This window comes from Cyanistes caeruleus, chromosome 8 (genome assembly GCF_971803275.1).
Source record: "Cyanistes caeruleus chromosome 8, bCyaCae1.hap1.1, whole genome shotgun sequence".
Lineage (NCBI taxonomy): Eukaryota > Metazoa > Chordata > Aves > Passeriformes > Paridae > Cyanistes > Cyanistes caeruleus.
In genome coordinates, this window is record NC_141708.1 from 8,612,744 (window position 1) to 8,629,546 (window position 16,803).

The 16,803-nt window shown below is 43.1% G+C and overlaps 1 protein-coding gene across 14 annotated transcripts in view; it reads right to left on the bottom strand.

Annotated features, from left to right (window-relative positions):
* Positions 1–16,803, bottom strand: part of TCF7L2 (transcription factor 7 like 2) — a 173,970-nt gene that overhangs the window by 22,147 nt on the left and 135,020 nt on the right. For 11 of the 14 annotated variants that reach the window (XM_086900443.1, XM_086900442.1, XM_086900456.1 and 8 more), the window contains 3 exons: positions 5,106–5,238; positions 2,940–3,042; positions 171–257 (listed from right to left, as the gene is read on the bottom strand). In XM_086900443.1, the coding sequence (XP_086756569.1) occupies positions 171–257; positions 2,940–3,042; positions 5,106–5,238 (323 nt within the window). The remainder of the gene's footprint in view (positions 1–170; positions 258–2,939; positions 3,043–5,105; positions 5,239–16,803) is intronic. The other 3 variants (XM_086900446.1, XM_086900444.1, XM_086900455.1) reach the window with 1 other exon arrangement.

Here is a 16,803-nt window from a genome sequence, read left to right on the forward strand (position 1 = left end):
TGGGAAGGTAGCCCTTGCCCTCTCCTCCTCCACTCCACCAAAAAGCTAAGGAGGGACATTTAACTGAAGTGCTTTCAGAAATCTGCTGCCTAGACAAAATGCTCTCCTCCAGAGAGTGGGAGGAGGAGCTACATTTGCTCTTGATTTAGGATCTCAGTATTTGAACTCACCTTGACATGGAAGCATTGACGGTCAGAGCTGTTGGGTAAGGGTGGCGGAAACCCCCTGTCGTGATTGGGTACACTGGCTGACCTTGCCTGGCAAAAAAGAAGGGAAAGACAGAATGAGAAAAAGGGAAAAAGGGCTTAAAAAAAAAAAAAAAAAAAAAAAAAAAGAACAACAAAAAACTTCTCTCTGCACAGTAAGCTTTATTCTCATTTGATCAGAACAAAAATCTTGGGGATTGTACAGCAAGGATCAAAGGAAAGAAACACAGAACAATTTGAATGCCATAAATCTGATAGGAATGGCTAATTAAATTTTATAACCTCTGCTTATGTCAATAGAGACCCTCTCCCCAAGCTGAAACTAGGTGTTTTGTTGTAATAATTAAAGGCGAAGTCTCGCTTGCTTTAATGGAGCCATCACACTAATTGAGGGCTACACATCCAAAGGAAAACAATAATGAATGTAAATTTATACCAAAATAAAGTACAGTGAATCAAAGGACTTCAGTTGCGCTTTGGGCCTCTTTCGGTATTTAGATCTCGGTGAGAAAACATTAAATTAACAGAGCTTAATTTGTAGCCTTTTGTCAGATTAACAAGTGTTGACAAGAGTTACCGGGGGAGAGTCCCCAAGAAGTATTGTGGGTAACCAATAGACAATCACACCTCATTACAATAATTAAAAAATACAGCAACATGCAAAACAGCATCCTCATGAAAGACACACAACTTTTTCTGATGGAGGTTTGTCTGTGCTGGCTAGCTCGTTTCATCTGTCCTTCAAATACATCATCTGACTGGGCAGGATGCTTTTGGGGTGGGTGCTATGCCACAAACATGCAGGCCAGTGGAGGATAGATAGGCTGGGAAGCTGATGGTGAAGTGCAAGTGGCAAGGAGAGGGGGGAAATTAAAATCTTGGGTTACTTCTGTGAAGTTGGCCATGCTACTCTCCTAGAGCAAAAGCCAATGTGATGGTGTTGCCCTCAACAAAAATCACTGGGAGAAGCTCTAAGAGCTGTGGGTAGGCAAGCACACCACGGTGTTGACTTGTCCTGAAGCAGTGGGGGTGACAGAGGTGGCCATTAGCACCTGTCTGGTGAAACTGGCCACATGTGGCATCAGTCTCCTGCTTTGGCAGCCACGGCATGAGGTCCAGTGAGGACAAACCTGCATCTGCAAAATTCTGACATACAGATGAGCAGTGGGGTATAGGTCAGGGACAGTGAGGAGTTTCTTCCCTGTTCTCTCATGTCTTTCATGCCACTGACTTTTGGCACTTAAAGCTGAGTTTATTTGTTTCAAATGTTGTGGCTGTTGCTGTGCAAACTTGAGCTAAGGAGCTCACATGCAGTGTGCAATTGTTCAGGGTGTCCTTTGGAAAAGGTAAATCACCACAAATGAGGAGGAACTTCAGATTTCGGGGAGCAATGCTTTGTGTTTTTCTTCTGCTCATGATGTGCTCTCCTGGAGAAGCAACCTTCAGCAGAGAGGTGATGGACATGCTTCTCCCTTGGGCTGGGAGAACCTTTACCAAAAATAGCTGCATGACCACCCACAAGGAAGGGCAGCCTGCAAAATGGCCAGAAGCTCCAGCTCTCCTGCATCAACACTTTTGTGCTTGAAAAAGGCCTCCAAAGCCTCTGATGCCACCACCACTCCTTGCCCGAGGCCTGGGGATATGTGGTGACCCCCCTGCTCTGCCCTGCTCTCCCTGTGGGGTGTCAACTCCAGCTCCTCATGGAGGGCAAACTTGTGGAGAGGTATTTTAGCACAGCTGGCCAAACAACCCCAAGCAGGAGCAAACTGTTTTGAACTTTGGGCAATCTTCCGTAAGAAATATGATCACCCCAAAATGGAGGAGGCTTGTTATGGGAGAAAAACAGGGTAACAGCCTTGATTTATAATGCAGAGATCTGTTGTATCCAGCAATACAAAGGGATTTTATAAGCATTTAAATCAAATATACTACACAAAAGGCTTAGGCAGTGCTTAAGTGTATTATAAACCTATTGAGAGATGGCAACATAAGGAAAAAAAAAAGAAAATAAGGACTCAATTACTGCTGGGAGCCTCATACCCAGCAAAGCTCTAAAAGTGGGATCTGAGGAGCTGAAAAGAAAACAAAACCCCAAACTAACTTTCCATTGCTTTTTTCTTAGCCAGTTTTAAAGTAAACTAATTCCTTTTTCTTGTTTAAAATTCCATTCCTCAGATGCCAATTGCCAACTGCCCAGCCACATCTCAGCTTGGAATGCTGTTCACTGGCTGATGCAAAGCTCTACTGTTTCACAAGAAAAACAAAAATGTTTTCAGCAGAGAAAGCAAATTAAATTGAAAATTTGTAGTGAGGATGGCCCTAGCAAAAAAAATAAAAAAAGAATAATAATAAAAAAAATGGTCTGTGAGAACCTGAGCCCCCAGAAAACCAAATCTGAGAAAAACTCATGTGGTGCAGTCTAAGGGCAGTAACAAGAAAGGACATTTCTGCAAAAGGGTTTAAAAATTCATGCTTCACGAGCATGGTCAGCTGGTTGGGATGACATGCAAAGCTGTGTCCAACTGCTCATGTTTGTTTAAGACCACATGACCCAGCATAAGTTTTAATTAACCTTCATGAGGTGGGTAAACTCATAACACTCAGTGAAGTGGCAGCTGGCAAACAAACTCATCCCAATGCACACACACACACACACACACACACACATATTTTGACATAAATTTCACACATCAGAAAAAGAAAAAAAGAAATTAAAAAAATGGAACTCCTTACTGTGGTACTAACCATCCTAGCGGATGGGGGATTTGTCCTACAGTGCCTGGTGATAATGGATAATAAGGAGATATATCTGGAGGATGTGGAGGCCTTGGAATTCCTATAGAAGAGGAACATAAAGCAGCGTCAGTACTGAGATGTGGAAATAAATAAAATATAAAGGAAAAACACATATGTTTCTAAATTTCTGTTGGTTTACTTTAATTACAGTATTTGTGCCTTCACTTCGCAGTTTCAAAGGCTTTTTCCTATTCTTATTTTTTAAACAAGAAAAAATTGTTATTCACTCCCTCAGTCACCTCTCCAGTCAGAGATAATTATTTTTGTTATTTAGAGTTTAGCAGTGCAATGCTGTACTAGATACTCTCTTAAATGTTCAGCAGAAATATGGACCCTGTAGCAACTTCATGGTTATTTTAGTCCCAAAGTCAGCCAAAAGACCACAGACCCCACCCATGTGGTGACTGGATACTCAATAACATGGCATTATTCCAAAGTAATCTCCAGAACAAGTTTAAAAGTCATTAAAATTGCAAATGATGTTTGCTTTTGAGCTACCCTAGGAAACCTTTTCTGAAACTGTGAATGGAACTGAGAGCCCCTGGAAATGCTTGGTAAAACCAGGGGCAGATGTTGAAGGTATGCAGGGGAGGACAGAGAGCCCACCCATCCTCTCTGGATGAGGAGCAGTTCCTACTCAGAAAGCAGAAACCAGCTCCAGACACAAGCCCTAAATATTAACGCTTAAGAGCAAATAGGAATTACTCAGAGGAGTAAGGGTTACAAAGCTGGGTCTTTGAATTAACAAGCCATGGCACAATTACACAGCAGAAGGAAAATTAAAACAGAGACCATTAAAAAGAAGGGGTACTGTATTCAGGGCTAAAAACTATTTTTTTAAGTCACTTGGGAAGCTTTTAATCTCTAAATTAAATCTCCTTGTGTGACATTTTCATGCAGACATTGCTTTTTCTCCATTACAAAACCCAAACAGATTAACTGGGCTTTAACCATCCAGTGAGCTATTTGCACACTTGAAAGAATGTTCACAGAAGAAAAGTAAACAGTCTACAGACGTTAATCATATGTTTTACGATAACCATTTAAAAGCTATTCCCTGTACTACCATTATTTAAATGAGAGGTTGACTATGCCATTCACTTGCAATACCCAGGGATGGCGAGATGGATTCCTTTCAAGCCATGTGAAGTCAGCATTAGGCACAATTAAAAGGGGGCCCCAGTTGAAGCATAGTGAGTGAAAACCAGCTAATGCACAGCCTCAATCAAGGGCTGGAGTTCACATAAATTATCTGCATAAGTTAGGGCTGACACAGTGATTCCTCTGACTTGAATCCTGATTCTGATGAACTTCCCAATTAACTAAATGGGGTTTGGATTAACAAAACTAAAACCACTGTCACTAGGAGCTCAGTGCAGCCAGATTGACACTGTTTGACTTCTTTGGGAGCTCAGGTTAAAAAGGGACTCTTAAAAAGTTAGAATAACATGTAAATTCTATTCTGTAACACCAATAAATCTAGTCAGGGTTTTACGTGGTGCTCTATATTCAATCAGAGTGCCCTTCAGGCTGAACTTAGAGTTGGGTAGACTTACATTGGGGAAAAGAGTTGCAAGTGTAAAGCTGGAGCTAAGTAGTTACAGTGGATGAAAATTCAACATTATAGAAGAAAAATGGCTGAACTCCTGACACAGAAACAATGGGATTTGGGGAATTAAAAGAGATTCATTTTGAAACCGGTCATGACCCACCACCTTTAAAATTCCAGCTGCAATTTTGTAAGTGCAGATCACAGAATGTACATGTTTAATTCTCTGGGTCGTGCATGCAAACCAAGCACTGGTAGATCGAACTACCAGGTGGGGTATCATGCTTGCAAAGAAACACACCTGCAAGCGACCCCACACATGCAACTCTGGTGTCACCCTGCAGAAGCTCTATGAAAATTCACCCAGTAGGTTTCCTTCTGAAGCCTAATTGGCTTAAAAAGAAAGCATTTTGTCTGGGTTTGACATTTTACATGCCCCCTTTGGTGCTCCAGCATGGGAAATCCATTCTCCTGCACTCCTCTCCCCTAATGCGCAAAAAGGAAAGATCCACCCACTCCCTCTCAAAAGAAACCCCAAAATACTTCCCACCTACCTGTTTTGGGATCTACGTCAGCTGGTAAGTGTGGAGGAGGGTTTCCTGGTGTGAAGTGCTCATTGCTGTATGTGATAAGCGGCGTAAGAGGGTGTACATGGTGTGGGTGCTGCACAACTGGCACTTTGTTAGACTGTCAAGAGAAAAAGGTTGATGCTGTTAGAGCAGTGCTGGGCATCCTCCCCACTACAGCATGAGGTACAACATGTAAAAATCTGAGCAGCCAGGATTTCAAATGTGATCCTCAGACTTTTCCAGATCCCTTCTAGGCGTCACCCTTGCAGTTTTCCCACCCTCTTGCTTAAAACCTCCTCACACACTTTCCCTGCTGTTGAGGTTCTTTAATCTTTTTGACCTGTCATGCTCCTGTATGGAGCAACAGCAATTCTTTAAAAATTTCCCTTCTTATTTTATAATCTTGTGCTTCACCTCCAAGATGCAGGCAGACTCCTCAGTGAGGGGCTGAGAGAGTCCCCCATTTAATTAGCGAGAGACCCAAATGCTCACTGACCTGTAGGTCTTTTCCTCTCCCCTTCCTGTCCTCACTCTCAGTTCTGCATTTTACTGCTCATTGCAAATACTCCAGATAAAAAGCCTTTGTAGTGCTGGAGTATTCCCTTCATCAGCAAGCATTAAGCTGACAAGCGATCACCTGCATATTTTATATATATATATTTTAGAAGAGCTGATTAATTATCAATTCATCAGAGAGCGCTAATAAATGGAAACTGGATACTGATTAATTAGGCTACTACAATATTCAGCTATATAAATAATGGCAAACCCCCCCCAGATAAAGCCATTGAAATTAACAGCCTTGTAGGGGAAATAATCACGCAGATATCATGATCCCCCCCATCACATTCCTAGCTCTGGGGGGAAAAAAAATCTTTTTTTCAACAACAATAAAAAAATAACTTAAAAAAAGGAGTGAATGAATGAAATATAACAGCAGGCTGAACTGTAACTTACCCTTACAAGATCACAAAGAAAAAATTAAGCTGAAACCAGCTGAACTGCTGGACCATTTACTGCGAGTAATCCAATTGCAAAAAACCCTATTCCCCATAGAGGATTTTCACTAAAATCCTACAACAGGGACATTTAACCAGATTAGGTACCAGCAAAGATAAAGAGGCTGGTATTAGATGATGAATGGATTAGAGTCAGGTTTCATTTTAGAATGTGTCTTCATTTCCTTTTATTACTTTAAGTAAGGAACAACTTGCATTAACATCAAGTAAAAGGAATCACATTAAAATAAAGTAGTGATGCCACAGTGGCCGCGATAGCGCCGCTGCTGTTCAGGGTCTGCCAGCACTCTCCTGCTCACCCTCCTGCTCCAGGACAGCTCCAAGCCCACACTCACTCCCCAGAACCCCCAAACACATGCACACACCCTCACTGTGCCACCTCAGACAAACTATTGCTATTATCTGATCTGGCTTCCAATGCTCTGAGCTCCCCTTAAAAGCATTTCAAAAATAATTCAGTTATTCTTTGGGAATGAGCTTCCAGACTGTGGGGAATGGAGAGGGAAGACAAACTGGGAGCAAGGAGGGAAAGAAACATCTGTCTTCCCTGAATAAACAAGAAGTCCCTCCACCATGCTTTGGTGGAGCCCCTTTGGCTCCCCCAGCCCCTGCCATATGTGGCTATTTGGGCTCACTGCTTTGATAACCTGCAGAAAGAAGTGTGCATCCAAAAGAAGCCAGCCAAGAGCTGTACTTTTGCTTCCCACAACTTCTCCCTTGTTCTTCACCATGTTCATCTTTCTGCCACCCTTACATGGGATGATTCCTCTCCACCACCAAGCACTTGGCACAGGTGATTTCCATGTCAAGTGGCCACCACGCAGGAAAGCACGTGGTCACGACAGCCAATGCCGATTCACAGCAGGTTGTGTTGGCTGGGTTGTGGGACAAATTTCTGCCAGCTGAACAACCAAGGACAACTTTTGGCCATGTGGATCCATGATGGTTTCACATCAGAGGAGATACGAGGATTTGGCTGTCCAAGTTCAAAAAGCCAAAAGAGATGCTCTAACCCAACATCTGTTCTCTTTCAAGTGAACCAACCTAAGCAGTCCAAAAATAACTGAAAGCTTTGGCAAGGGCTTCACCTAACAAATTATATTTCACACCATACAAAGTAGAAGGCATCTACTCAACAACACATGACATTATAAGCCAAATGAGCAGTTGGTGAGGTTCAGGAAAATGATCATTTCCAATAAGATCAATTTTTTCTGGCCAAGAATTGTGTGAACTCCTGCTGTTAAGTGACCCACAGTGTGGCCCCATTTATTGAAGAAGTTAATACATGCTGTAGCTTTGTGCTCTCCCAACACTATCTTCATATCATTGTAAACCTCACCCAGACCCTGACAGACATTAAGGGCTGTCTTGCAAAGAGAGCTTATTTTCACAGAAACTGGAGCTGGTTAGTTAAAGAAAATAAGCAGAATAACATTAGAGAGTCAGACTTAAGCTGACAAACAAGAAACAACACGTGAGAGGAAAGCTGGACTGACATGGCTCCATCACCAAAGCCAGATGTGCCATAGGGGGTTACATGTAAACTGTGGGAAACCACCACTCATTGCTTTGATACACCAAGACCGCCAACAATTTCACCACAAAACAGAACAACTGCTAAATTATGATGTATTTCACTTAACATGTTTCAGAGACAAATAAAAAGCAAAAGGAAAAACAAATAAAAATCAACAACTAAGAGCCTGAACCTTAAGTCTGCAAAATTTTTCCCCTGGTAGGTCATTTTTGTTCAGGTGACTACCATGCACTCAAATAGACCACTCATATAGAGGTGCAAGGGTAGGGTACTCTTTTGCCACTCTGATGATGTTGGGGCAGAGGTGGGAGGAGAACATACCAGGGGAAAGGGAGAAAGTGTCATATACATGCTCAGAAATATGCTCTCTGGGACAGGGGAGTGTGATCCACTTCCCAGTGAGTCAGTCTGCATCTGCACCACTACCCAGGGACAGGTTTCTATTCTCTTCTGCACTGTTCAGCACACACTGGGGAAAGGGACCATACCTGCCCTCAGAACAGCACACACAATTTGCAAGGCAAGCTAAACATGCATAATATGCTAAACAAGCTGCTCTTTCTAAGTACTGTTCCTGAAGTTAACAAAGCTTCCTTGGAAAAGAGAAAAATAAAGGACTAACTAGGAAAGAGCAGGATTAATCCTGCAGATGCATCTTCCTTTGAAGTCAATAGGATCTGTGCCTGAGTAACAAGTGTGGTCCTAACCCCATCCACTGGCAATGAAAGGTAAACCACAGAAGCCATCAATAGAGACACCTATTAGATGACTTTAGACATTCCCCTGCAAAAGGCAATATTCTCCAATATACATTTGTGAGCCCTTTATCAAGGGCAGCTTTAAGCTAGGAGCCATTGTGAGATGCAGGGGTTTCTCTGGCAAGCTGAAGAGCTCCATTTATGGCTCTGTCAGGCATGGGAAGAGGAGCTGCACTGGAACACACAGATTAGCATCAGGGCATGTGGTAACAGGACAAGAACAAGCAGAGATTTCTAAAGAGAAATCCCAGCACCTATGAAGCACCAAGTCCTCTGCTGATATATCACCCCTCTCCACTGAAAGCTGAGGTCTCATATGCTGGGTTAGAGGGCATGGTAAATAATTGCAAAAAAACAAGAGAAGTTTGCTTTTCTTGATAACTGCTGCCCGAAGCAACCAGAGGAAATTGTCCCCATAGGGGCTCTACTGCTAAATCTCTGTATATGAATTTGAAATGCTTCTAGGAGTGCTTAAACACAGATCAGTTTGAACAATAATGGAGCTCTAGAACAAAAAAAATTCCCACACCAAAACCACAACAAATTTTGGACTGATAAATGTTTGAGAGGAGTGCTGAGAATCATTTAGACTAAGTTCTGATAGGTGCCTTTAGGGAACAAAAAAACGTATCTGAACTTCAGATTTAAACTGCAGGGGATAGTGTGTATAAATTGCTGTGTATTAGTCTTTGTTGCATGGTAAGGACATTTCATTAACAGGATGAAAGATGCTTCTATGCGTATACAGCCCAATTTAATACACCCCACTGATGAATACTCGCCATTTATTGAAGAAGTTAATACATGCTGTATAAATCAATAGTTCCTAAGTCTCTAAAAGCAACGTAAGACTTGCACAAGATTAAACATTGTATTGTTGAGCACACAAAGAGAAACCAAGCTCTAAACAGGAAGAGTTTACTACTGCAATTTCTGCTTGCAAATTCATGGCTTGTTTGGCTTTGGCAATAAAAACATGGTATCAACTCCAAGTCAGAAAAAACCATGCCAGAGACACCAGAGGATGCCCTCACCAGGATAAGGTGGGGTTGGTAAAGGCAGATCTGCACAAAAAGCCACCCAGGCTGAAAAGAAGCCATCGTGCCATGGCAGCATCGCAGCGGCCAAAGCCTTCGGCCTCTGACTCCTTTCCAGCACATCCCCAGGGCAGGGCAGGGGGATGCTCCTGCACCAACCCAGCCTCAAACTCCAGTAGGTGCCAGCATAGCCCCCTTCCCTGACCTGGGTGGCCTTTTAAATATCCTGTGGGGCAGGGAGGAGCTGCAGCCCACCGGGCACCCCTCAACCACCCGTGACCAGGAGCGTGGCACGGGAGGGACTGAGCAGGTGCTCACACCCAGACCCCCAGAGCCCTGGCCCCTTCCTCCACTATCAGAGGAATGAGAGCTCTCCATCCTTCTTAAAAGCTTTTAATCAAGAGACACTGGAAACAAATGGAGCTAGAGCTCCGCCTGTCTTTTTGCCATGTCCTTCTCTTCCCCACTGCTCTCCTTTTCTGCTGAAGAAAGATGGGCCCTGAAAGTGCTTTTATGAGCCTAATACAATAAAACAAAAGCAGCACAGAAGAGGGTTTGTCAGCCTTTTCCCCTCCTCCAGGGTGGATGCAGGTCGACAGTGGTCTTGAATTAGCAGGCCCTCCTGGAGTTGCTCCCTGGGCTCAGCTTAGCAAGGACCACCATTCAATACCAGTTCACACTAAAAAATAGCTCTGTAAATTGTTTCTCTGTGTTTTCCAGATGATGCTATTGCAGTTATGCTGACTGTGGCCAGTGAAATGCTAACAGATGCTCCTAAACTGCTCTGCAGTTCCAAAGATGCTCATAACAGGAGTTTCCTTTTTTCTAAAGGTTGATCTCTCCCTGATTCTGCCTAGGAATGACACCCTTACACCACACTGACCTCCTCACCACCCTGACGCCCCACACAAATCAGGAAATTAAGTTTCAATTAAGTAAAGGCAAAATTAAGTAAAGGCAAATCCCAAAATATTTCTGTAAATATTGAAATATTTTTCCACTTCCAGCAGTCACCACTGCCCAAGCAGAGCATCAATAAGCAGAGTATCTGTAAGCACCACTGCAGCCCCGGGGATCACCCACATCAGTAGCCACTCAGGGTGGCACCCCAAACTACACCAAGGAAACTGCAAACCATTTAGGTTAACTGAGAAGCTAAAGCCAACCAAACCCACCAGTTATATGTACCTTGGTACTCATCCCCTTCCCAAGCATAAAAATTCAACACCAGTGATGAAGCATTTCCTGAAAAAAATTAAAGATTTGATTTTACCCAGCCCTGTTTAGCTAGTGGAGTCACAGGATTTTTTTCAGGATGCTTTTGCACCTGACTAAGCATTCCTGAAAACTTCCCCTTGCTCCTTTATGGCTGATACAGTGGCCTGAGCTCTTTCTTGGTTTAATGTAGCTGATTCCTGCCTAAGGTCCTGCCCTAAGCTAACTGCCCATTGTAGCAGGAGACAAGGCCTCCATTGATAACCACAACTTGCCCCGCTAAAAAAAGGCTCATTTTCTTCTTTCACACAAATGATGACAGGAGCACTGACAACCATAGGCTGGGACAATACCCTCCCCAGGCAGAGCCTTAAAAAAACCCCAAAAAACCCCACAACAACCCCCACTGCCCTACCCTTAACATATTAATGTTTTTTAAAAATTAAAATGGGGACACACACGCGAACACAGTTTTGCAGCCTTCTATTTCTTCCCCTTCCCCCCCTGACCACTTCCCAGGCCAGCGAGTGCCTACCTGCTCCTGCAAGGACTGCTGGCTTTCCAATAAAACCTGTGGTCTATTAGCAGTCTCTCAAACAAAACAACAAAATCGGCTTCCTGGGTCTAAGTGTCCAGCAATTCATTCAGGAAAAGAATCGTTTTGGTTTTTTCCCCCCTTTAACTCTGACGGAGTGTCCCCTGAACATTGGAGAGCTAAGCCACCGTGCTTGACATTTTTCCACATCCTTCCTGTCAGGGAGCGAGGGTACTGAGGGGAGGGGGTGGGGAAATGAGGATTTAAGATGTTCAGGAAATTTCCACTTAATTTCGCCAAAAGGCAATTATGTGAAATGATCTGGTGACAATTAGCATACGCCAAATCCTCTAGTGTGCAAGGGGAAGGACTGGGGTTTAGCTATCTAATTACCGCCTCTTAGTTCCGATGCAGGAGGATAAAACACACCAGTAGTAAAACATTATTAACTGTGCTCACACTCTGCTTCCAAAGCTGTTGTGGGCTATAAGTTTATTGCTATGGTATTTGAAGTAGGGTTTTTGGTTTTTTGAGGGGTTTTTTTCCTAAGTAAAAGAATGAAACTTGAGGTTTTAAATACAAGTTAAGTCTTGGACAATGTGGTGTTACTCTAAAGTCAGGTCAGACTCAAACAAGCACCTGCTACACAAGTGTGTATTTTGAGATCCTTCAGCAACACCGCAATTACATTTACAACAGTTAGATTTTACCTTACTTGTTGTCTTAAGGCTTCACTGATAAAGAGGAAGCACTCTGCTCACCTGCTCTGCCTGACCTCGGCACATGAATTCACACACCAGTTACATCATCTAGCCCAGAACTGTGGCCTGCATGTACCCAGGAAAGCCTTACACTAAGTATCAAAATTAGAGATGATTTGATCAACAGGTGGATTTCCCCATAGCAAGAGGACCAGGTAGTGCTCTGTCCCTTCAAGTTCCAGGTAATAAAATGCCCAGATTTATTTCTTCCCTAATGTGACAAATACTCGGTGCCCTCTTTGCATACTTTAGTTGATTTTAATTACTGGACAGATACCATCTCTGCAGAGCAGGCAAGCTTTTGCTCATTCTAACAAGGCAAAAAAGCAAAAATACTTGGTATGTATTACATTAAAACTGAAAAATAACTTTTTGCTAGGCCATACCAGTACAAGATGTGCTGGATGCACAAACACTAAGCAAAGAGATGGGTGAAAGCAAAGCAGGTCTTTGGGAAACGGTCCTGAACAGAAATAGGGTAGGAAGGGGAGAGGTACAGAGCAATAACAAGCACAAAAATTAAGAGAAGATGAAAAATAGAGAGAAAAGCAAATATAAGCAAAATAGTCCTTATAATTGCCCCAAAAGACCTTGTTACATGCTTTTGTGTGAATACCTAGTCATGCAATTTGATTTACTGCCCAACATTGTCTAAAATGTCTCATTATAAACAGCTTTAATTCTTGCTTATAAACCACTTATTTCAGCACTAAACAGACATATACTGTAGGAGAAATAGTTCCTAATTTTTATTAGGGTATCTGTGATTTCTGACTATAACTTGGAGGTGAAGCTGTTAAAAAACGGCAAGAAATGAAAGAAAATTAGCATGTATGCCTATACCTTCTTGTAGTTGGCAATTTCAGTAATAACAGCATTATTAAAAACTACCATGCACATACATGCCTTGAGATATGAAGACAAGTTTTCAGTACAGATTTTTAAAATGCAGCATTCACAGCGGACTGTGCTCAACACCGATATGCAATATATGTAGGAAATGTATATTAAATCATTTAACAAATAACAAGGCTCTAAAAACCGTTTTCTTTTTTTCATATGCTAAAAACCTTGCATGCTGCACAATTAAGCAATACAATTATTAAGTAAGTCTGGACCAATAATTTCTTGAATAAATTCAGAAAAGTTTCCGTAAAAATATTATGTTAAATGCACATCAGAACTGAAACACCTTGCAAGTATTTCAGAAGAAAAGTAGCAGGCACATTTACACAGTGCAGTCAGGCCTTTTGACCCAAGTCCTAGTAAAAAAAATTCCTCTAAAGGTAAAATGTTTGTGAGATCTCATCACCAATATTGTAAAACCTGCATATGCAACAACATGCAGCAAAAGAAGAAACATCTAAATACCTGTCCTTTTAGATTAATTAATTTTAGATGAATTCTACAGAATTTTAGCCCTTGCTTTATATAAGAAAAGGCAAATAAATCAACTAAGCAAGCTAATCAGGCAAAGGTACCACAACAGAGTATTGAAATGATAGAAATCCTCCTCCTGGACTGAGTGACTCTGTAAACGAGTCTGGAAGAGTTAGAAAAGGAAACAGCAAAAAACTCAAGACTTCCATAAAACCACCAGTGAAAATGTGATTGATTTTAGAATTCTTCAGTAAGTTTCTATTTTCTCTGTACAAGTACGGGTAATACACAAAACTGGCTGAGGGGTAGCTTTACCTTCTGCAATATACAATAGGAGAAAGTCTCATGTCACTTCTGACAGCAAACACAGAACCACTGTATCAAAATATGTGTTACCTCATATTTATCAGCGTTCAGTCTTATTTTTCATATTCCTTTATCCCTGGGTAAAATAATTCTTATGCAGTGTCCCCAAAATTTTCATCTTTCACACTACAGCTGAGCTTTCTGAAGAATTCAGAAAATTTCACTGTCAACCAAACCCAGGATCAAAAGCACCCAATAAATAGTACCATGTACTATTTTTAATAATTAAAACAAAAAATCTCGTTTCGTGTATGACAAAAGTTAAACAATTCCATCTCCAAACCCCCTTAACTGTAACGTATGTGCCCTGTTACAAACCAACTTTTCTTCCTTTAAGAAAAAAAAAAAACCCAAAACCCAAACATTTTTACCTTCATGGTTTCAGAGTTTAGGAAATATCGTACTGAACTGAAGAAAGCTTTGAAGTGGCCCCCTCCGCCCCAAAGGAAAAAAAGAGAAGAAAAGCTAGTGATGTCATGGTCACTGTGTGACTGCCTGACTGCAGATGTAACAGAGCTCTACACGCGCACACACTTCTCCCTCGCTGGTAACCATTGTTCAGCAGCCAGGAATCAGCCCCCGAAACCTGCTGCACACCGGGCTCTGAAACACCGCCCCGCCAACACACCCCGATCCCACCCTGGATGCACGAGGGAAAAATCCCTTTTCCCCCTCCAGCCCCCCTCCCCAAGCAAACCCCAAACCCGGGCGGAGGGAAGGGCGCAGAGGAGGAGTGCAACAACTGTCCCGCTGCACCGCTGTGTCGCGACAGAGCGGCTCTGCCGCGCGCTCCTCGCCACCGCTGTCCAATTAAGCGGCATCGAAAAGTCGCGCTTCCCCCCTACTAAAAAAGATGATTACCATAAAATAAATAAATAAAAACAATATCGCTAACAAAGGTCACAGCTGGAGATGCTTGCTTGATTTCTCACGCTCCCCCACCACCATTTTTTTTTTATTTTTTTTTTTTTTGATTCCGCACAGGAAGAAAGGGAAGAAGAGGGAGAGAGGAGGAGAGGGAGAGAAGTCACATCAGAAGTTCAATGGTCAAGACGGAAAGCGCGCACGCAGAAAGTGCTACTCACCCAGCAATTCAAATTGAGATGCCAGCAGCCGAACTGCTGGAAGAGAGAGAACCCAGAGGCAAGCGCTCCTCCTTTACCACTCAAATCTTCCATTCCCACTAAAATTGCATCCCTCGGGTACATAACAGCTTTGTCTTTCCTTCTGTTATCCTCAAAAACTTTTTTTCTTTACTGTCTAGATGCCAATTGTGCTGGCTTTGTATTATTTTCCTTGCAGCTTTTCTCTCTCTTTTTCTTTCCCCGCTCCCCCCACTTCACTTAAAGTACTGGAAAAGCTGTCTTAAAAGATCAAGATGTCTCCAGTTTTTTGGCCTGGTGTTTTCTGAATGCTCAAAATCCACTGTCATGTTGGCTGTGAGAAGTGTCTTATTTCTAAATTGTCAGCTGCAGTTACCAAAATTTAGAGAAGCCTCCTGTCTTTTCCAATATAGCACTTTACCATCATCCTTCCAGGGAGTGGGGAAAAGAATTCCCCCCCCCCAACCCCCCCACGCAGGTATGTCTGTTCACAAGAGCTAAAAAGCAGTTACTTTGGAAATCAATGACAATGCTACTCCAAGCCAGGTTGCGCAGGTATTACTATATGCAGCGAGGAAACGCCGGCCGGCCGTGAGGGAGCATGATCAGTTAAGTGTAGCAAGCAGTCACTTTATCTGCAAGATTGTCAAATCCCTCAAAACAAATTTCTTAGGGGGAGAGCTGTAAGGGAAGTGTATTTTCTTGTCATTGTAACACTGAGGTGACATTTGGCAGACCTTTACCATTAGCTCTGTTCTCTCCCCCTCCTCCCTTTTCCTTTAGTATTTTAATATTTCTGTAAAACACTGACCTACTGCAACGGGGATGCAAGCGGAACTTTGAGATAGGTACCGTTACGGTGCCCTGGTTACTGTATTTTCCCAAGCTATTCCTAAATGAGAATTAACAGGGGCACCTGAGAGCATTGCTGAACCGAGCACGGGTAAAGTCTTCTGCCCTGTGCCTTGCTCTCGCCTACGAGCATTACAAGATGCCCACTTCCTAAATCTGAGCCGGCTATCGCGGGCACCCGAATTTGCCAAGAGTCAATCAATCTCTCTTCTCCTTTTTAACCTTTTCCCCAAAGTTGTAAAGTAGTTACCCTGCAACAGGGGCAAAAGCCAAAAAGGGTGCTTTAAAGGGAAACAATTTGGAAAAAGTGGCTGCACTGCCCCCTCCTCACTTTCTAAGCTAATTTGTCAACACTGATGGATGCTGCACGCGCAGGGAGCGATCGCCATGTGGGACGGACGCTACTGCAGATGAGGCGCTGGAGGAGACCAGTTGCAAATACTCGTCTTCCCCACGCACATCTGGATGATCACACAACGAGTTCTCTCCCCCCTTGCCCCCAAAGAGTGAAACAACAGGACCAAATAAATGTAGGGGTAAAAATAAAACTGCTTCAAGGAGGGAGACCTTGAGTGCATCCAAGTTTGCCTTTTAAGCGGCAGTTTAATCTGCAGGGGCCACGGGCTAAACAAAATATAACAAACCACAACGAAACACAAACTGGTACCCAGGTCCTGGGAAAAAAAAAAAAAAAGAAGAGGAGCAGAAGAAGTAAACGAGGGAAAATCTGTGCAGTCTCTGTCCGCCGGAGCCCCGTCCCTGGTCCTCTCCCTGCACTGCTCTGGCCTTCGCGTGTGCAGTGTCAGCCAGCAACCTCTAAGGCCCTTAATACCAAAACAAAACCCCACGATTTCCCTTTACACGGCAATAACAAAAGCAACGAGTCTCCAGTTTGACAAGTAAAAAGCCCCAACAACACGGCAGCTAATTGCCTTCCCTCCCTCTATTCACAGCAGCCACCACACTCCAGCGGCTGCCTTTGTCCCACGTGCGGTTCCCGGGGCTGCTGACGGACAGTTCCCCACCATTTACCAACAATAACTTGGAAAAGTGCAGCCATCGGGACGGGCAACTCGGAATTCGGGATTGCCGGCTCTTCCCGAAAGATGCGCAGCAC